At 45.1% G+C, this 21,564-nt stretch overlaps 1 protein-coding gene across 5 annotated transcripts in view; it reads left to right on the top strand.

The window, feature by feature from the left end:
- Window positions 1-21,564, top strand: part of camta1a (calmodulin binding transcription activator 1a) — a 287,515-nt gene that overhangs the window by 219,343 nt on the left and 46,608 nt on the right. For all 5 annotated transcript variants that reach the window (XM_037104951.1, XM_037104955.1, XM_037104953.1 and 2 more), the window contains one exon: window positions 4,526-4,597. In XM_037104951.1, the coding sequence (XP_036960846.1) occupies window positions 4,526-4,597 (72 nt within the window). The remainder of the gene's footprint in view (window positions 1-4,525; window positions 4,598-21,564) is intronic.

Consider the following 21,564-nt stretch of genomic DNA (forward strand, 5'->3'; position numbering starts at 1 on the left):
GAAGTGGCACTTTTCAGCCGTAAGTCATCTAATCACGTCTGTATAGAGCCAGAAATCGTTGGCTGATCAATAGTCATCATGGATGCTGTCAATGGCCAGGGTAGCTTGAATCTTGCATGGTCCATGAATCTCTATTGAGTATGGATTTTGCGTTCCCTCCACGGATGGGGTTTGATAGTACTGCCTGATTGGCTGCTGCGTGAGCTCTATTTATGCTGCTGTGCCCCAGGCTGAATCACCTGCCCCAGGCATCCGAGTGAACAGACATATGCAAAGATGTACACACAGAGAAGTACACATACACAAAATGCTACATTCCCTGTAATGAAGCAGTGAGCCAGAACTGGCTTTACCAGGTAGATGTTCATGTCAACATCTGTATAACGGTGCAAAGCACTCGCTCAATACAGCCAGTGCTGAAAATTTTTATTTGAGATCCTACTGTAGATCATTCGTTTAATAGAGTGATGATGTGTGTGAACAAATATTGGCTAAGGAAACATTATAGGGCACATGATTCACACATGAATCAATGGTAAAACTATCCTTGAGGAAGTTATGTGATAGATCGAATCTGGGTGCTGGACGGCTTGGAATAAAAATCAGGGAGAGTTTTTAACAAAATGCCCGGCATGTTGTCAGTCCATGCAAACATTTGTTTGTGTGGGTGTGAGTGTGCACATGTGTGTTTTTCCCAGTTGGACTGACAATCCAAGAGACAAATGTGTGGCAGCCTCTGACAGTAAGACGTTTGCATCACTGCAGGAAAACAGCAAATTGCCAACATAAATAAGGTGCCACGCTCTGATTAGGACTGTCTTCACACATCATTATGGTCTAATGAGAGAGTTTCCCCTCTCTCTCAGTCTCACTATTACCCGTGCCAGCTTTGCCTCCACAGACTTTGCATTTTGCTAACCCATCTCTTGCTGTGCCTGACACCTGTCAGCCATGATGGATGAATGTAAGTGAGGTGTCGCCAGGGTAACAGGCAGGCCAGGGGCAGCGGTGGCCTCCAGAGGCAGGACAGGTAACCGGTGGTGGCCCTGCCTTTATATCTGAAGGCTTTATTTAGGCCGAACTGTTTATCACTGGGCTGTCTGGCCTGCTTGCCCTGTGTGAACTGCGATCCCGCTCCACTCAGGACCACTTTAACACCCCAAGGGGGGGGCGTGTTCAGGCCAGGCAATAATACCCTCTCATTGGGCCAAGGCAGAGTTTCATCGCCTTGGCCATTCGCTTGAGTGACAACACCAAATGAATTTGCTGCATCAGTGTCTGACTTTGGAGGACACACGTCGCTGTAACTCTTTTTTCCTGCTGTCTGCAGTGACAGCACATGAATACATTATGGACACGCTGCCTGTGAATATTTCTATAAACCAAGTATCATTGTTCTATCGTGGCTCATTTGCACCCCCAACACAGCAGTAAACCAATAACATATTCACATGCGTCTGAACATGTGTGCGTGTGCCTGTGTGTGTGTGCAGATACACCTATGTTTTTGTTTTCTCCTAAGTGAGCTCTTCAAAAATTACACACTGGGAAACTGCACTTTTTTATGAGAGGCTATGTGTGTATGTGTGTATAATTATGGTTTAATTGCTTGCCCTGTGATGTGCTGTCATCTGTCACAGCCCACAGACAGCAAATAATGGTTCTGCTGCCGTCACTTTGTCACCCAGACGCTCAGCATGCAGAGAGCAGCAGAAACACCAGTAACTGATATGCGTCTTGAATTACTGATAAGCACTCGAATATGATGAGCTTTGTGTATGTGGGCGTGCTTGTGCTCTCAAAAGTATCTTGGCTAGCCTTTTCTGTCTCAGTCTATTGTCATTGTCTGTGTGTGTGCAAAAGTGTGTGTGCCGTAGTGTAACAGTATGTGTCTGTGCTTCTGTGAATATTTCTGTGTTTAAGGGTGGGTGTAGTTTGGTGCTGAAGAACTTGTTGTTTAACTGTGTGTGTGTGTGGGTGTGTGTGTGAGTGCGTGTGTTTGTGTGTGTGTGTGTGTGTGTATGTGTTTGAGTGTGTGTGTGTGCGTGCGTGGGTGGGAGTGTGGTGGGAGGGTGAGAGAGCACAAGCTTTTGCGTGTGTGCAAATGTGTTTGATGCCTACTGTATATCGGCACTGACAGGTGCAACAGTTGTGTTATGCTTTAAGCTGCTTGTTTGTCTGGCACGCTGCTTTGTGTGGTTGAGAAATGGAGTAAACAGAGGGAGAGGAAAGCAGCCTGGGGGCTAATTTATTCACTCCCCAGTCACCCTAGTCACTGAGGCCTGTTGCACTGGCCCACCTGTCAATCCTGAGGAGCACGCCATAGCCTCGTCCAACTACACACCGCCACGCCACAGCCCACTCTCAGTGGGCCAAGTGCTTGAGGCTAGAGCAGTATTAGCCATGATATATCAATAAACTCTCTGTAATCAGAATTAACAAGACAGCAAGTTTATTTAGCACACATGCAGCATTAAAAAGAAGTCTGCCATCTTCAGTGAAAGTAAATGCAAATATGCAGTGTGCGTATCAGCATTGTTGAATTTTTAAACTCAAATACTGAACAGACAGAATGGATGCATTTCTGTTTATAAGCACCTTTCACAAACATATTGCAACACATGAATGTAGTGAAATTCCTAAACAGTTAAATACCTTATTGCATCACAGCTGCCTAATCCCTGAAAAAAAAGCGCAAAGTACAGTTTATGACATAAATACTTATAAAACTGCACGGCAGAGATGTGTGTGCTGCTAGCAGTTGTGGCTGACTGTAGTAATGTGATGTTCAATGCACTGTGGGAGTGGGAGGAAGTGTCTGTCTGTTGCCAGCGTGGAGTAATGGATGGCAGAGCTATGGGAGTGGGAGGAGGCATACATCCTATTTCAGACAGCTGTAATGGATGAGAGTACAGGGAAAAATAAGAACAGGAGGAAGTCTGCATGCCTTTCACTATCTCCAACTCGCACGCAGAGTTCAGTAGCATTGAAATCAGTTCACAATAGGTGTGATTGGAACAATGGAACACCTGGAGGAGCAGTCGAGGTGTAAGTGACTTTTGTTGTTTGTGAATTGGTCATGGGATCGTCTGTGTGTGTGAATGCGTTGTGCACACACGGCCACACATGCATGTTTGTGCATCTGTGTGATGTGTTTGTTTTGGGGTTTTTTTTGCAATGTAATGTGTCTCTCACTGTGTGCCCAGTCTGTGCAGCTGTGCAGCAGTTCTCTGGTATAATTAATCAGACGGTTTGATGTTGGCAAATGAGTGTTTATACAGAGTGACTTCCTCTGCAGGCCCTGCTCTTTTTAACTAGGTTTTAGTTAAACAAGACGAGCACATCACACACTTCAAGGCACCTATTTATCACATGGTCCTCCAAGCAGTGCAGCCCAAACGTCCCTGTGCCCCACCACCCTCCATCCCTCTTCCCTGCCCCCTTCCCCACCACCTAACTGTTCACATCTACATAGCCTGAGGAAACCTTCATTAACTTATTGAACACAAAACTGCTGAATAATGAAGCTGTGTCAGTGTATATATCTCTACATGCGCACACCCTCACTAACAGTGTGTGTATCACCCCTGCTGTGATTTCTCCTAAATTCTAAACAAACAACTATCCCAAAGTAGATAGCAGTGGAGCTCAAGCCTCAAGACCCACTTGTTTGATTTATTCCTGTAAGAGCCAAGCGTCCTGTCTTAAGAGCAATCCACCCTACCCTCACCTCTTACAAATATTTTATTGCACAAAATCACAGCCTATTTCCTAGCCGGTTGGGTTCGGGGGAGAGACTGCTGTAGGCTCTTGTTGTAAACAAGCAAAAGCAGGCCGGCCATCCCTCTGGGTCACCTGGGAACCGGGGCTGTGGGTCTCCCAGAGAAGGATTGAGGAGGAGACAGGAGTGGAGGAGGATAAGTGGTGCCTTGCTCCTGTTCCTCACTGCACATCGCTTTGCTGCGTTTGCCTCTGCTGCCGGCTGTTGAAAAATGTCTCCTGGCCCCTCTGCCCGATACCGGGAGGCGTTATCAGCCCTGCCTAGCTCTCTCCACGGGTAACGAGCCCCCAGGCACAGTATTATCTGTTTACGATAAGGATATTAATAACACCGTGCTTTAGTTATGTGCCGGGGTGCCCTGCGAGGTGATGGCAGGGGGCTGGGGTGGAGTTAGGAGCACCTGAATCATTCTGTCAGGGGTTCTCTCCAAGCAGGACAGGTTATAAGTGGAAGCAAGAGAAGGAAAGGAAGTAAGGAATGAAGGAAAGAGTCATATGGTGATGCTGGGACAGTGCTGAGGTGTTCACTGGTTAACCCCATCCACTTTCTCCTTCAGGGGTTGTTTCCGAGAACAATAACTTGACCATCTGCCAGCAGGTCCATGTGGGAGTTTCCGTAAGGAGGGAAGAGGTCAGGGGTTCAGAGGTCCCAGCTGTCATGGTCAGCAAAGAGGTCAGCCTATTGTCTGTGCTTTACTGCAGTCTAATGTCCTTTTTTTCTCTCTTCTCTCTTGCTCTCTTACAGTGTTTGTATGGCTGCTACGTGCACTCCTCCATCATCCCCACCTTCCACCGCAGGTGCTACTGGCTGCTCCAGGTAAGAACTCCTCTTCCTCTCCTCTACAGTTCACCACACGTTCGTTTCACTCTCAGACTCTCCCGGCCTATCCACAAGAACTAGAATGAGTTGCATGATATCAGTTTCCATTTAACCGAAGCATTTTCCTTTGACAGCCGGCAGGCAGACATCAACCTATCCCCCCTACCACCACCTCCCCCTCCCTCTCTCTTTTCTCTCCCTGGCCTCCATTTCCCTTATCTTTCCCAGTTATTCTCTTTTCTGATGGCATTGCCCATACACGCCGTCCAGCACGAGGACGGTATCTCAGTCTGCTAAAAGCTTTGCCATCTCCCCTGTCTAACAGCTGCAGTGATGGGCAGTAAAAGCATGATGGAAGACGTTCCCTGTACAGTACAGTGTACTTACAGTGGGTCGCCGAGTCCGCGGGCCGAGAGTGGTTGTAAATAGTAGTCCTTTGATCACCTCCCCAATACATCTCATCATTCTTGTTTAGCATGGCAGCCATTATTGTTGGAAGGTGCCTGATACGTACAACCATTCACACACAAGATATCAAGGGGACATAAAACACACACTCACGTAGAGTAGGGGTGTGTTGAGCTGCTGCTATTTCTATCTATCTATCTATCTATCTATCTATCTATCTATCTATCTATCTATCTATCTATCTATCTATCTATCTATCTATCTATCTATCTATCTATCTATCTATCTGTCTATCTATCTATATTCAGATCAATATACTTTGTCTACAGTGCCTTTAGTTTGGTTTCTCAAAGTTGTATTTTATACATTCCTGCTGTACTAAAGAGACCCAGAAGACAAATGCATTTGTAGTCTAACCAAACCAACCACACTGACAGTGTCTGTTAGCAACAGAGCAGAGCAGACCGGTTGGGAAAAGACAAAAAAGGAATAAACTGACCTAAACAATGCTTAAATACTAATCTAAATAATTAGAGTGTTCCCACAGCAAACAAAAGCTTTCAGACTACAACTGTTTATATCTGTTGGCCCTGTGTGTGTGTGTGTGTGTGTGTGTGTGTGTGTGTGTGTGTGTGTGTGTGTGTGTGCGCGCGCGTGTGTGTGTGTGTGTGTGTGTGTGTGTGTGTGTGTGTGTCAGAGGCAGTAATGACAGCACTAGCAGACAAAAAGCATGTCTCTTCCCATCTCTTCTGACTTCAGTTAGCAAAGCCACTCGGGTTGTTTTCACTCCAATATATTTGTCCAATTGATTAGAGGTGCAGTATATTATTAAAAAGTCTAAGTAATAAAAGCAAGGAAAACAATGAAATAATTATATCAGGAATATATTAATTCTGATTCTGGAAACAACACAATGCACAGTGGTGTGTGTTCAGAGGCGGGAATGGCAAATTATCAGAGGAAGCTCTTGTACTGTTGGGTGAAGCTGCATATTTATCTTTGATCTGCTTCCATTTGCAAACTGTCAGGGAAAAATCCTGGGCTGATATTCTGGAGTCATTTTGTGATGGTATTAAGGTGCTCTTATAAAGGACAGGTTCACACTATTTCAATCTATCTGTCCTAAGTCTTTCTTAATACATGCTGACATTCATTTATGTACATTGAAATGGTTTCTGGTGGCGGAATCATTCCTCTTGAAGAATAGATCTCTTCCTAACACCATTTCCATGTAAATGATGGAAGACAAATTCAGTCCTTGTTATATGCAAACATGCATTACAAATTTCAAGTCATTCAAGTGGGAGTCTTCTGATATTATGGTTTTACTGGCATGAAATTCTCTTTGTTTTTTTGCCACAGTCTCCCTCTTGAGCTGGAGGTTCGGGGTCGTAATTGAAGGGAATTTCTTATGTTGGCTACAAGTTCTGTCACCCACTTGATTTGACTAATTGATACTGCTGGATCCTCATATTAGCTCCAGCTGAATTTTAAAATACATTATAGCACAGACTGAGTAGTGTGAATTTTGTCTTCCGTATTTTACATTTGAACTGTAATGGTAAAGGACTTTCACAGACTTGAAACCTGGAGTCAAGCCAAAGCTATTCATGACCCAACTAGAATGGCACTCAGTAGAGAAGGGTTAAAAATGTCTAATCTCAAGCCATTCACCATCCAGCGATATTCAACTGGAAGTACTGGACGAGTGGCACTGAATTTCCAAGATTTCACTTCAAAACTATAACTGGGGCTGAGTTATTCACTGATTTATAGCTTTATCCTCCTTTTGGTTAAAATTGGATCATAATAATGGAGACTATGTTTTCTGTGTATTCCTCTAATCCTCTAGTCCTTCAGCTGCTCCGCCTGAATCCACAGTGATCCTAATGAACTGATGGCTTCACTTGTTGCTAAAGTAACCACTAACAGTTGCTTATTGTACTGGGCTCCAAGTGAACTGAACATGGCTGGTGTCCAATCTCAAACTCTGAGACCAACCGTGGCTAGTTTGACTGTAGGGAATCCAGTACCGAGGTAGTTTACAGAGTTCAGCTGTTACAGTTTTACTCGGTTAGTCATGCAATGAACGTTACTGGTCCTATTAGTTCATTGAAATAGGCCCCGGGTTGCCAAAACCTTGGTATTGTATTCCTTGCCATCAAATAATAATGTCAATAGACTATAAATGAAAAAAATCCAGGATTAATCCCTTTGTCTGACTCATACCAAAAGTTAATGGGGTCTTCTGTCCTCCATCCATGTTAAGTGAAAATCCTTACACTAGTTTTTGTGAAATCCTGCATCAACCAACCAACAAGCAAATTGACATGGGTGAAAACACAACCCCCATCGCTGATGTGATAAAACAAGGACACGCAGACATTAAGAAACATGAGAACCCGCCGCACAGCAAGCCAGGGCCACACTGGGTCACTCGCTTTTCAGACCTACAGCCTTCATTTTCACTCTGTCTCTCTGCCAGTTTCAGGATACAAGCAAATAAACTCTCATCAAACTTTGAGGAGTTCACTGACTCTACTTTTCTTCCCTGTTACTGCAGAGCTCCAGCTATGAACAACTGGTTAGTTGAATCTTTGGCCCTCATGTCTCCTTTTCGCACTCTGCTCAGCAGATCTCCTAACATGACTCAGAAGGCACTGGTGTGCAGCTAACATATCCACTCATTCAAAAAAAAAAAGGAGAAAAAAAAAGAAAAGAAGAGGCAGCCTGCTGCCTTACAAAAACACTAAGTATTCCTGGAGCCCCAGATTTACATCTCTTTTCAGGCAGTTTATTGCAGACCATCTGTGCTGACAGGAAACCACAATCAAGATGACACTAGAGGTAAAAGATTACACCACTTCAGTCCATATCTCTGCACATGCAGATAGACCTTCAGCAGCTCTGTCTCTTCAATTTTCAATCAGACGACCGACAGTCTGCCCTGGATACAACAGTCTCTCTTGCTCTCTCATTCTGCCTTTCCCTCTCTCTCTTTTTCTACCTTTCTCCAGTCTCTGAACCCTCTGTCCCTGACTCCCTGTGTACCATTTGCTGTGTCCATATGAGATTTGCAGGCAGTAGTCTGTCAACAGCAGAGCAGCAAGGAGACTGGAGCTCCCAGAGCGGCAACAGGGAAAGGTCACCAGTGAGTGAAAAATGTAAATATTCAGCCATCCAGCGGCCACAGTCACGGAGAGACAGGGATGAAAATAACTCCTATTACACAGCACCGACAGGGAGGGAACACAGAGGACAGAGAGGGTAGAGACACCCTGTGAATGAGAGAGCAAGTGAGATGGACACACAACTTTTAAAAACTTTGGATAAAAAAAATAAAAAAAAACACTGAAGGGAGCGCTGGAGAGAGAGATAGATTCAAAGATTTGAAATAATAAAAAAAGAGAGAGCGAGAGACAGGGGACAGTGTGTATATGTGTGTATTTTTAGATATGTGTGCCAGAAAGCGAGGAAAGACAGACAGAGTTGGTGAAAGGTGTTTTAGGGAGGGGGGTGTTAGCCTGTGGGTGTGTGCCTCTTTATCCACTCTTTATCCACTCTTTATTGAGTCAAAGCCTGGGTAATGAGACAGGGGACGGGAATGAAGACCTGCGAGGGGGGTCCTCTCTCACTCCATTCATTTTCTTTTGTTCTTTTCACCTCTCACTCTCAATCTGCTCATCCCCGCCACGCTACCTCCACCTCTCTATGGCATTAGACCACTTTAAAATGTCTGGCCCATCCCCGCAAATGGCTGAGACTGAAGAAAAGTACCACCGCAGTTATCTGGGGTTGCAAACAATGAATCCAAATTGCTGCTGAGACAGAGAGCTGCCCAGGGCAGGCTGTGTGGTTTGTCACTCTAAAAAGTTTCCATTTCAAAGGATTTGATAGGGGCAGGGGGCTGGGGTGCTCTGCGTCATACCAAGGTATATTGTCATCAGAGGTGGAAGAAGTACTCTGAAAACAATTTTTTTAAGAAAGTAATAGTACAAAAGTATTAGCACCAAAAATAAGGTTCTAGTTCGGCAGACTAGTCAGTTTCATAATGATGTCGCTCATATTACTTTATTAATTATTTTACATTCTACTCTATCTGCAGCATATCTTGTGAAATTCATCAATAAAATTTTGTCTTTACCTTTATAACATGTTAATCGATTTGTCACTTACATATCGTGCTTTGAATCTAACCACGCACAGGACCTAATAGATAAAGTCATTAAATAAATGTAGTGTACAATATTCCCCTCCTAAATGTAGTTAAGTAGAACTGCGAAAAATGGAAATGGAAAATATTGCATTGAGTAAATGTACTTAGTCACTTTCCATCACTGATATTCAAAACTTGCAATAAATAACACTCATGTCCCCAAGTGATTATAACATAAGCAGAATTTATCTACTCTTTAAATGGTGTCGGTGTGCATAAACGAACACTTTAAGGCATACCCCTATGACTTTGGTACTACGCAGTCTTGATGCTGTCATGAGACACACACACACACACACACACATACAGAGGATTGTGCCTGTCCTGGTGGCACTGATTGATTCTATTGCTCCGTGTCCCCTTCTCTTGTTTAGTGCTAATCGAATGTAATTCCCTGCTTGCGCCTCTCCATCAAATCAGACAGTGGAGTTTGCGCTGGCCGGCAGGGGCACAGAGGTGGGGATAATTATGATATTAATACGGAGGGGGTCTGAGGGGAAACTTCATTTGTCCTGCTGCCTGCCACGAACGCAGAGAGGGGTCAATAGCCTCACCCGCTTTTCCTACTTTAAAGAGGAGGAGAGAGGGATGAGATAATGAAATGACTAGTAAGGCAGGAGGGAATGCTGACGACCTTGTTTCTTCACAGCTATCACTTTCTCCCTCTTACCTTCCTCAGCTTAGGCCACTGCGCTTCTATTCTCTGTCTCACATGAATACATTATTAATATCACCATTCACTGCAGTTACATTTTTCTTATTACATTAGTCCTTCAGAGTATAATGACTTTGGAACCACTTGAATTAGTGTTATGTTGGAAAATGAGTTGTCACTGTTGTCCCTGTGATCATTCCAGCACTATTAGCCAGTATTTCAGCGATATTAATTTATGGAATAATTCAAAGGTTACTTAATTGGACAGGTAGAGTGATAACTCTGCCCGTTATCACAGTTATCACAGTGATGGCTCTGTGATTAAAGAGAGCCTTGAGGAGTGGAGCCTCTGCGGTGCTGTCCATGGTGCTGAAAACTACTCCGCTCTAACCTCTCTTAACAGTTCACCACATCAGTGTCTGTTTCTTTTTTATTTATTTTTACAATTTTGGGGCTGTGTTGATTTATCAAAAATCTCATAGCGCCTTGAGCTCTCACACCATTCACCTCTCATAACAAGTTCAACAATCTCCACGGATACACTACACCTGGCCAGTGCTGTCAGCAGATCCTGCCGAACACATGCACTCATCATGGCACCACGTCACCAGTCAGGGCAGAAGCTCTCCCTCTCTCTCTCTCTCTCTCCCTCTCTCTCTCTCTCTCTTTCTCTCTCTCTCTCCCTCTCTCTCTCTCTCTCTCTATCTCTCTCTCTCTCTCTTACTCTCACTCTCTCTCTCTCTCCAGCTAATTGAATGGGAAAAGTTGAGTAGCTCTTTTGCTGTGGTGATCTGTCATAGGTCTGTGTGCAAGCAGGATACAGTAGCTACAGACCCAGAGCGGACATGCCTGCAGGCTAAAGGTAGACAGATGGATTCTTCATATCTGCCCGAGTCCTCTATTCATTCGAATCAGTTTAGTTGCCTCTGTCTTGAGCCATGGGAGACAGGTGCCGGATTCAGAGTGGCTCAGGTGATGTGTGATGACGGAGCAGAGCTGTCAGGTCCAGATTCACATCAGATACGTCCAGACTATGCAAGGCTACATAATGAATATTTCACCGAGATAAATCATGGATGAGCCAAGGCACCGTTCTGTTGATTTCACTGAGAGGGTAGAGAGACAGGAAAACCTGGGGAAGTTTTGACTGGCTGTCTACAACCTCAGGGCAAATGGAGGCAGTAGAAATATAATTGCCTTTAGCTATGCAGGCTGTTGTTTGTATCAAATGGAAATGCACCTCTACAGAGTATGAGATCAGATTTATAGCATATGAATTTGACTCTAACACCTGGCGGTTTCGACTCTGTCAACTGTCTCAACACTGGACTGGCAGGAGAGGGTGGCAGTATATGCAGTGGGACTTTCTCTCTGTATATCATTCAGTGTGAGCACATGCTTGCCTCTATGTGTGTGTGTGTATGTGTATGCGCGCCGTTCTGTTTCTGCACTATGGTGGGAGACCATGGTGTTCTCAGCAGCATGCTGCTGCTGGCAGGCCCCCACTCTCTCTGCCATGAGGAGAACAGCTGCTTCACAAGCATGCCGGGGTGTGAGCCATGTCCCCGTGGCTCCCCTCATCTCCTCCGCTTCTCCTCCTCCTTGTGTGCAGTCACACAGTTACACTGCGTCTGACATTAACCCGCTCCATCCTCTCTACTCATAAACATTCAAATATGTCCCTCTGCCTGCTATCACTTTTCTGAGCACTTCTTCCACCCTCTGTTTCCACTCTGAGAGAATATAGAGTTAGTTCTAAGTTGGTTTCTGCCCAAAACAAGGACTCTGGGGCTTCTGACCTCTAAACAAATTGAAGGTTACTCTGGTGCTTAATTAATGGCCCCTGCTGGAGCGCTCTCTCCCCATATGAAGAAACAGAGAAGTTGAGCTACACCCCAGAGGCACACAGAGCCTCCTCCCCTCCTGGCAGACTGATCTGTTTCTCAGTGCCTACGACCTTTTATCTAGGCCCGTCGCCTAGCCCACCAGCACGGCCAATTATCACAAATCCCCCGCCGCATTTGTCTTGCCATTTTCACTCTGCGGCCAAAGAGGTGTGCGTGGCCGTAGACTCATGCAGCCTCCTAACCAGCCTGAACCCAGACAGAGAAACAGAGGCCCACAACAGGTATGTGGTGCTTAAATAATTCAGTTATCCTGAAAGGTTAAGGCTCTGCCAGTAAGACGAATTGACATTCATCTTGCGCCACAGTTGTGCACCCCACTTTCAGAAGGAGCAGCCTTAGATGTGTTTGCATTTTGTGACTTCCAAGATTGTTATTGATGCCAATATTGTACATGTTACTCTGCTGGTCATGCTGTCTTTACACAGGCCAGCTCAAAAGAGCACAGTGAGCTGCCAAGTTAACCAGAGCAGGAAACAAATGTCTTAGTCCCTTGCTGATAATGTGAGTGTTGAGATTGAGATATCTCTAATAGTGTAAGCTTGCTAAGGAGTATTGCAACAACTGCTGATCCTGATTTGATATCACCACTCAGTGTTGTACTTCACAAGCTCTCTCTTTTGCAGCCTTTCGCTAGCTCTCCCATAAGATGGTCCCTGTGCCTGGTGTCACCAGCAGGGCTTATTTGTGTTTACTAGAGAGCAGAGGAGATAAATGACTCCACACTACGTCTGTTCTGTGCTGTGCCAATCTCTGCATCCCTTTTCGTGTCAAGCCACAGATCTGCCCGTGTCACTATGCAGGCTCAGGCGTGATGGCAGAAGTGTGTACTCATCTCCCAGTTTCCCAGAGAACACTGGTCACAGCTAATGACCAGAACTGTCCGATTTGTCCTGCCCTGATTACTCCTCTGAGCCCCAATTAGCCGTGGATGAGGGTTGACATCCCGACACGATCACTTGGACGTGTCATAGAGGGAGAGAAGAGACAGGGAAGGAAAGGATGGAGGTAAGGAGAAGACAGAGGGAGACAGAGGAGAAGTGCTAAGGGGAGTCAGTGTGAAAGACGTAGTAATATAAGGCCAGAGCCATTTGCTCTGCATTCAGTCAGATATCGATCTCAGTTCCACTTTAACCAGCTACCACTCATCAACATACAAACCAACTGCTTTGATTGCAATTTCTATAATTGGCAATTTTCATTGTAAAAAAAACCTGTCTATCTGAGGGTGTTAGCTGCATCTGGTCGGAGACGAGCTGATTTCTCTGTGGGTTAAGGATTAAGAGACTAAAGACTGTTTTTTGGAAAAGATATAAGATAAAAATGAAGCATTGTGCCAATGCGGTGGAGTCAATTTACAAGTTCAATCAAACAGTGAAGTTCTGCGAGCCTCAAAGGTATTTTATTATGGATAAAAACAATACCATTTGTTATTGATAATTAGGGAAGCAATCTCTGATATGAACATTGTTTTCATTGGTTTCCTCCCTCATATGCACATCTTTTTCTTTTCCTTTCTCTCCAGCCTTTTGTTCTGACCCCAACCCTCATCTCTGTCTTTATTTCTGTGTGCCACTGTGTCTCCCCAGGATTGCTGAGCTTTCTCCCCTCTGCAAGTTTTGAGAGAAAATCTCTCTCTTTTTTTAGGCTTGCTCTCATTCTCTCTCAGTAGGGGGCAGTGGAAAAGTAACTACAAGGGCACATAAAGCCTTCAGAGTCAAACCAGACTTCTTTTAGTCTTTTTTGATCTGGATAGATGTCATATTGAACACACATGCACACACACCCTTCAGTGGGATGGCTCTGCTATCTCTGTCTGCACCCCCATCTCAAAACTCACCCACGCAAACCTGAGAAGACACAGAGATTGAGAGGAGGAGGAGGGAGGGAAGAGGAGGAGGAGGCGGAGGCGAGAGAAAGCAGAATGTGCAAGGGTAGGAGAGGAGGAATGGCAGGAGGGAAGGAAACAAGAGGTGGGAGGGGTGGAGGTGCTCTGAGAATGGGGGATTAGAGTTAGAAGATTAGAGGTAGAAGATGATATCATTTGGTAGAGATGAGCGGGAGCAAACGAGCAGTGCAAATCACCCGACGTTAACGAGCTGCCTCATAAATTACTGTAGCCGAGTGTATGCTTGAAGCTGGATCTGGATAGGACTGCACAGTGCAAGGGAGGCATAATGCTTGTCTTAATATTATTTACTTTCCCCTCCTGTGACAGTATCAGGGGATGCATCTCTTATAAATAGTGGGAGGTTTTAGTCAGCCTGAGTGCCCCCTGTGTGGCCCATCCTCACCCTCCTGCTGTCTGCAAAGGATAGCCTCCCCTCCTCTCAGACCCCAACAGGGGAGAGCTCAGATACAACAAACAAAGCAAAACAAAACAAAAAAGAAAGTTGACTTCCTCATATAATGGAGATTTAACAGGCTGTTCCTCCATTCCTGGTAGTGTTCACAGTGTTTACGTCCTAATGCAAAAGCTGCAGCAAAGCAGGACTATGGAGGTATTTAATTATCTTAAAACGTTTTCAATGAAATGTGGTTTTGGTTTTCTAAAAATTCCTTAAACCATTTAGGCAAATCCAGCAAGGATTACGGCAGTTCTCTGTGTACTAACCTGCATGTTTCAGACTTTTCTCTGGGGGGGGCCAGCCCGAGAGAGAGTGAGAGCGAGACAGAGTCAGGGATATGGATGGCAGAGAGTTGAAGTCTCTCTCTTCTTGTGCTCTTAGGCTGTGAGGGAGGGCGGGGTGGATGGGGGGAAATATACATTTCTATTTTAGCCAGAAGCCCAGCAGCAGGAGAATGACTTTCATTGGCTGAATTCTAAATATTACATGACTTCCTGATGGCAGTGCGCTGTCTGAGGCGCTGTCTGGCCTGGTATTAACCTGTCCGGATAAATCAGCCGTTTACCCAACTCTGTTCCTCTATCCAAAGTACCGTTTTCTCCCTTCTTGCCTCATTTTCCCTCATTTTTTTTTTCTTCTTTACCTGTCACCCTCCAGCTTCACCTTTTTCTCATGCACCATTTCCGCCTCTGGACCGCTTGCTATGGCGCAACCCATTTTGTGTGTGTACAGTGTGTATATGTGGAGTTACTCTGTGGTCCTCTGCCAAGGCCCCTAACGTCATATGCAGCCTGGCAGGTGACAAATAGTTTTTTAATTGCTTGCACCAGGAAAATCATTAGTCTCTTCCCTTTCCTTGGTGGGACCAGGCAGGACGTGTGCGCAATAATAATAGCTTCAGTCCCGTTTCTCCACTCCCGTCTGCTATTTTTAGAACAGGTATTTTAAGGGCCTTCTCTGTGTTTGCCTATGTGTGTGTGTTTATAAATGTATACCTGTGTGTGTGCTTGTGTATTTGCGAGTGTGTGGGAGCCCACTCTAAGGGTGGGCTAAATGGTCCAGAGGTGCTTTTCCCTGCTTGTGACGGAGGAGAGAGTGTGTTTGTCAACCCTGTTCCTGCCTCATGAGAGTTTTTCTCATTGCTGTTGCTATTCCCCAGCCCCTGGGAGCATGCTGTTTGTCTCTGTGTATGTGTGTTTTGTGTGTGTCTGTGTATGTGTGTGTACCTCTGTGTCTGGCAGGCTCTGGCCCAGGCCATTGTGCTGTAGTGCATTACTGTAGCAATCCACCGACACAGCGGCCGGCCAGATGAAGCCGTCCAGTTTATGGAGCAACCTGCAAACTCCAGCTGCTTTTGGTTGGGATTGTGCTTAGTGGTGAGATATAGTATTGATTTTCTCTCCTCGGTGCCCTTGCCATCCCTGCGTAGATATGCACCAGTGCTCAGCATCCATTCACAGAGAAAGGGGAGGAGGGGGGGGGGAGTGAGCAGAGGATGATGTTTATGTGACGATACTGACCCCATTCGTTCACATGGAAAAGGCGTGGAACGTGAGGCGGCGAGACGTCAGAAGGGAATTGAGTTTGCGAGGCTCAGATTGCAAGATGAACCCTGAATTTGATTTCTGTGTTATACAAGCGTCTGTTATTATATATGTGGGTGTTTGTGTGTCTGCATTCCTGTAGGGGTATATTACATGTGTGGGTTTGTGTGGATTTAGGAGTGTACAAGAGTGTTTGTGCACACGTGTGTGTTAGCAAGCAATTTGGATCTGTGCTGTCGATGTTTGCCTATTTTTTTTCTTTTTTTTTTTTCTTTTTTTTTTTTTTTGCCCTTGGTTTGAATCCCAACAGGGAGCCATGTTCAGTACAGCACTGTTCCAAAGCCGTTCAGATCCCACTCTCCCTCCACTCCCTCCCCTCCCTCCTGCCATCCTTTCCTCTAACAACATGGTAAAAATCAAATACATGGTCAGTCATTATTTGAAACATTTTGGTGAAACCCCCTAGCCGCACTGCAGCAGTTAATGTAAGCGGCTCATTACACAAAATCTTTCATACATAAATGATATAACTTAAAAATCTTATTATAAGTATTATATAAAAATATTAGTGTGTGACCTTTCTGTGAGTTTTAAGCCCGGTGCTTATAAAATGTTTAAGCAATGAAAACCGAATTGAACCTTCTAGACTGTCGGTGTTAATGATACCTTTAGGTGTGCAGTACATCAAACATCACAGTACCAGTACTATGTTCGATATAGACACACTCTCACACTCTCACACACACAGACACGGACACACACACAGATTCTCCAAGCCATTAGAATTTGTGCCAAGTCGTCTACAGAAAAATATATAATGCAGTCTGTATCGCCTATATTCTTCTTGCTCAGACCCTCAGCCCTTTTCCTCCCAAATGCCCCCTCAACTAATACTGGATTCATTTGTTCATTTTTGACAAAAATTAATTAATTAATTGTCACTCCTGTGGAAGAGTTGACAATAGCCCACTATACTTCCCAATTTGAATGATTTTGTTTTGTCAACAACTGATTGATTACCCCCTGAGAGACCATGATATTATTTCACTGTGATTCAAGTTAATTGAAAGAAAAGATACAAAAAACATTTTTTAAACCCTGCTGTACAGCCTGGCATGAACAAATTAGTATTTTGCAGTTTCTACTAATAATTTATCAGGGTGAATCAAAGTGAAGGCGACTAGCCCATGAAGAGATTATAGAACTCTCTCTTGTATGGTGGCACACATCGAAAGTGTCACAAAATTAAGGGGGTGGCTAGCCAAACAGCTGAAAGCCATAACTCTGTATATGTATGTGTACGTGTATAATCAGGCTGTGTTATCCAAGCTAAGCAGCCCTACCCTGGCAGTGCTGAGGCTGGGGAGACCCCGTCTCTTTCCAGATTCATCTCTCCAGCTTTGTTTGACTAAGTAGTGCCATGGTGTTGGTGTTGGAGAGGGCTGGAGTGGCAACAGCAGCAGCAGCGCAGCGTATGCGTGGGTTGCCTGAGCCAGTGGGGCTTGGCACAGAGAGGCAGCATATGTTCATGGCCAGCTTCCTTCCTCCTCTCCCATCTTTCTCTCTCCCTCTCGCTTGCTCACTCTCGATAACCCTCATCTTTCCCTACCCCCTGTTTTCTTTCCTTCTTTTGAGCTTTGTGTGTCCTGGTATCACCTGTGGGAGAGCGCGCGGTGCAGAGATCAAAGGCCGATTGGGATTCCAGCATCCCCCAAGGACAGCCCACCATGTCTCACTAATGCCGTATCCCCATCTTCTAACAAAGACACACACGCACTCCTCTTTGTCATTTTGTCATCTGGCATACGATCAGAGAATATGGGGTGCAGCAGGTAATAAGTTATGGCTGTGCTGTGACTCTATGCTTAATTTTTGATGCCTTTCCAAGGGTTGGTCACCAGCACCTCGCCCTGTCCCTGCTCTACATAAACTCTGGCTGCTATCCAAGCATGTCAGAACCAACCTTTCCTGAATACTACTGAACTGGTAGATACGGGCCGCCTTCCTGCTGGCCAGCAAAGGGTTAACTGTGTCCCAGATAGCCCCAGCTGTTTCAGCCTTTCACACCTTCTCTCCTGCTGCCTGCTCTCCTCCCTGCCTCTTGGACCAGTAAATGAACACTCATTTGCAAGTTAGATAAATCCTTTGAATGTATTATTGATGCAAACAAATTAGCCTGTGGGCCCCAGACAATACCTAATGGAGCCTTGGCTTATGGGTGAGGTGGTTTCCAGCGAGGGCACTGTCGGTGTTCCAGGATTGATGCCTGCTCTTCTGCCCCGTAATTATTTCTCCTACAAATTATTCAGCTGTTCTGATGCAGTTTGGAGTTTAAAGCAGTGCTACTTATTGCCGCCTATGTGATTCCAGGCCTCAATCCAGCCACATTCATTAGTTTAATAAAGAAAAAAAAAAGACATGGGCAATTAGATAACTGGGATAAAGCCACCGAAATGAGGGGATGTATTATTATTCAAGTTTATGCATGCTGCTCATAATTCACTGGGGTTTATGTTGGTGTTGCTTTTTCAAGGATATTGTCTTATCTTCTTGTACACAGACACATGCACACATTTAACAGCCTTGTATAAGCCTGTTCACGTATTTACAGAGACTCAAACTGACTCCCTTTCACAAATATGCATATAAACACTAGCAGGGTGTGTGTGGCTGACACACGCAAAGGTGTGGACACATGCATGGACATACCCCCACAGAGAATACACTAGAGTTTGTAATGCGAGCTGGCAAGAGCATAGTAGTAGCAGAGTTTGTAAAACCACAAGAAGATGAAGTGAGAGAGGAGATGAGAAAAAGAGAGGACTACCATACTGTCCTAAGTGATTAGGACCTAGTATTGATCAGAGGACAGGGGGGAGGCGGGCTTCGAGGGGGAGGGAAGAACAGGCCCCTGGGCTCGGGCCCCAACTCTCTCGTGGCCTCTGCTCTGTTCCTCTACAACAAGCTGGCCAGGGCCGTCGGGGGATACATCAAAGGGTCTCATCTATCTATCCGTCCCACATGCGCACACACAAATGCACATATGCATGCACGCACTTTGCTCTGGCCTTTGAAAAACGCCCTATTTGATGACATCATTTGCACTTTTTGTTCCACCGTTAATCAAAGATGATATGTCATCACCAGGGTGTTAAAGAGAGCCGGGGCCTCCTGTTCTCCCATGAAGCCCTTTTTTGTGTTAGTGGCTATTTTTTTTTTTTTTTTTTTTTTTTTACTAAAGTCCGTGTTTCATCTTCCTTCACATGAAAATTTTATATTAGAACTTTTCATTGACACCTGACACATAACCGTTCAATTTACAGTCAGACATATACATATCAAATCCTGGCTGGCAAATAGTTTGGCTGCACCTGCTGTTTTTTGTTAGCATCATTAGGACCATTTAATTTTCTTTCAACTAGCAGAAGTCTCACGGATCAAACAGAAGCACAAGGCATCAACCAGCCCGTCGTGATGGTGCGTCTGCATTCTCTGCACAGTATTCAGTGTGTGTAGAGGAAGTACTCATTACTCCATGCTCTCTCAGGGCCAGACCTGTGTTAATGCTTTTTCTCCTGTTACTCTCTTTTTCTCCGCCCCTCTGCTCCCTCTTGCTGCTTTTCAGCTGACTCTGGGCTTTGGCAATCTTATTTGCCTTTCAATCCAGATCAATCTCCAGCTTATCTACAGCTCCTGAATCATAAACATTTCATAGGCTCAGCCTTGACACTGACAGACATGGGATGGTGAGGGTTTGGTGTAAAGTGTCTGTAGAGGCTAGTTGATGCTGGACTTCACTCAGTATGAGGAAACGTTTTGAACATCACCTTGTCAAAACCCAGATCCTGCACAGCTGTCCCACTGTCTCAGCAAGAGACACACGCGGTGTTACATGGCATCGTGTGTGTCTTCATGTGCACTTGCATGCACACATATATAAACCATGTGTCTGGTTCGGTCTGTGTGTGCTCTATGTGCGTGATGTATTATTCATAAGAAGAAGCATTCATCTCAGTGAGACACCTTCAACAATTTGGAGACGTGGTGTGCTTAACGGCTTAATGTAGTTGCTGCAATTTGGCTCTCCTCTGGCTGATTAACACCGGCACTCCAGTCCTCACTGTGCTTTGCCTCACGAAGGATTAGGTGTTATAAGAAACATAGCTTCCCAGGGAGTTGATGAATATTTCCCCAAATTTACCTGACATTTTCTGATTTGAGCGTCTTTCAGAATACCCACTCCTATTCAATTTCTGTCTCGCTATTTAGTCGTTATCTGAGGGAGCTCAAAAGAGGTGAACACAAACCAGGCGATGCAGGAATGACCTTGGATTGCTGTGTATTAAACTGCTCCCAGTGTCTCTAAATGGAGTGTGAATGGAGGATAGAGACTTTCCTTTTTCTAATTTCCTTTGTCTCTTCCACTCCTGTTTTTTTTTTTTGTCCCCACCTAGATTTTTGCAAAACAGCAGGTCAAACTTTTACTGTGCGTGTATGCGAGCGCTGCCAACAGTAGAGCAGTCAGCAAAGTGCCACCTCAGCACCTGTGCTTTAATGATTAATACCATATTGATGGTCTCAATTAATTTCCTATTACACCACCAGAAGGCTGCGGTCGCTCTGTCTCTGTCATGGCCCCTGCGCTTGTTTTGGGAAGCCTCTTTGTGGCAGCTGCTGGATGGAGATAGTATGCCTCTCAGTAACACGCACACACACACTCACACACACACACACACACACAATTTCAGACAGATGTAGCAAACATGAACACGCACAATCACACACACTAGTATCTTAGGGAAACACGCGCACACACCATTACACGCTGCTTTGCTCCTTGCATTTAACACACTTTTGCACACAGATAAACAAATAAAATGTAACTCTGTCTTTTAGTTGGATCATTTTAAAGGGGACTTGCTGTGTTTTAGCGACAATGTTTGGCAATGATCAAAAAACTCTAAAGAGTCCCAGAGATTCAGCTAAGCCTCTTTGTACAGTGCTCTGCGGCAATTTTACAAACCACTACTCTCACCTGACAGTGTGCCTTTGGTACAGCTCAACCCCCTGTGTTTTGCATTCGAACCTGGTGTGATTTGCAGCATTGCGTTTTAGGACATTTTCCTGAAGCCTATGCTTTGGTTCTTGCATAATCCTCTCCCCTGCAGCGCTGCTACATATTTGTAACAGTGTGTAAGATTCTGATTTATTCCCATGATGATCTCTCTCTCAGCTGTGATTTGATAACACATTCCCATGACCTCAACTGTCTGTGGACCTGCTCCATGGATCAACTCGCAGTCAACACTGCCCCCGTGGAGAGGCTGGGGAAATGCTCGTGTTTGTCGATCAGATTGGCAGACTTCTGATGGCGCCCTTTTTCTCTTTCTCTCTTCATTACCTTTTCATATCCCATTCACGACATCTTATCTGTGGCCACTCTGTACATCACCCTATAAACCCCTCTATCTCTCTTTAATATTCACTGTTAATCTCAACCTCATTCTTTCATCCTGACAGACACACACACATAAACACACGCGCAGTCTTTATTTTTCATTTTTCATGTGGACCCAATACACACCATTGGTTGCTAGGAAACCATTTGAGCATTTTTTTTCCCAGGGGCAGACGTTTGATTACCCATTTGTATGGTGTGTATGTGTGTGTGTGTGTGTGTGTGTGTGTGTGTGTGTGTGTGTGTGTGTGTGCGTGCGTGCGTGCGTGCGTGCGTGTGTGCGTGCGTGCGTACGTGCGTGCGTGTGTGTGTGTGTAGTGGCCAGTGTGTGTCTCCAGAGAGAGGTCTTGCCAAGCTGAGCTCTGGGGCTGCTCCAGTATCCAGCCCAGTAATAATAATGAGCCCCTCACCATGCTTGACAGAGCACACAG

Source organism: Acanthopagrus latus, chromosome 7, assembly GCF_904848185.1.
Source record: "Acanthopagrus latus isolate v.2019 chromosome 7, fAcaLat1.1, whole genome shotgun sequence".
NCBI classification, from domain to species: Eukaryota; Metazoa; Chordata; class Actinopteri; order Spariformes; family Sparidae; genus Acanthopagrus; species Acanthopagrus latus.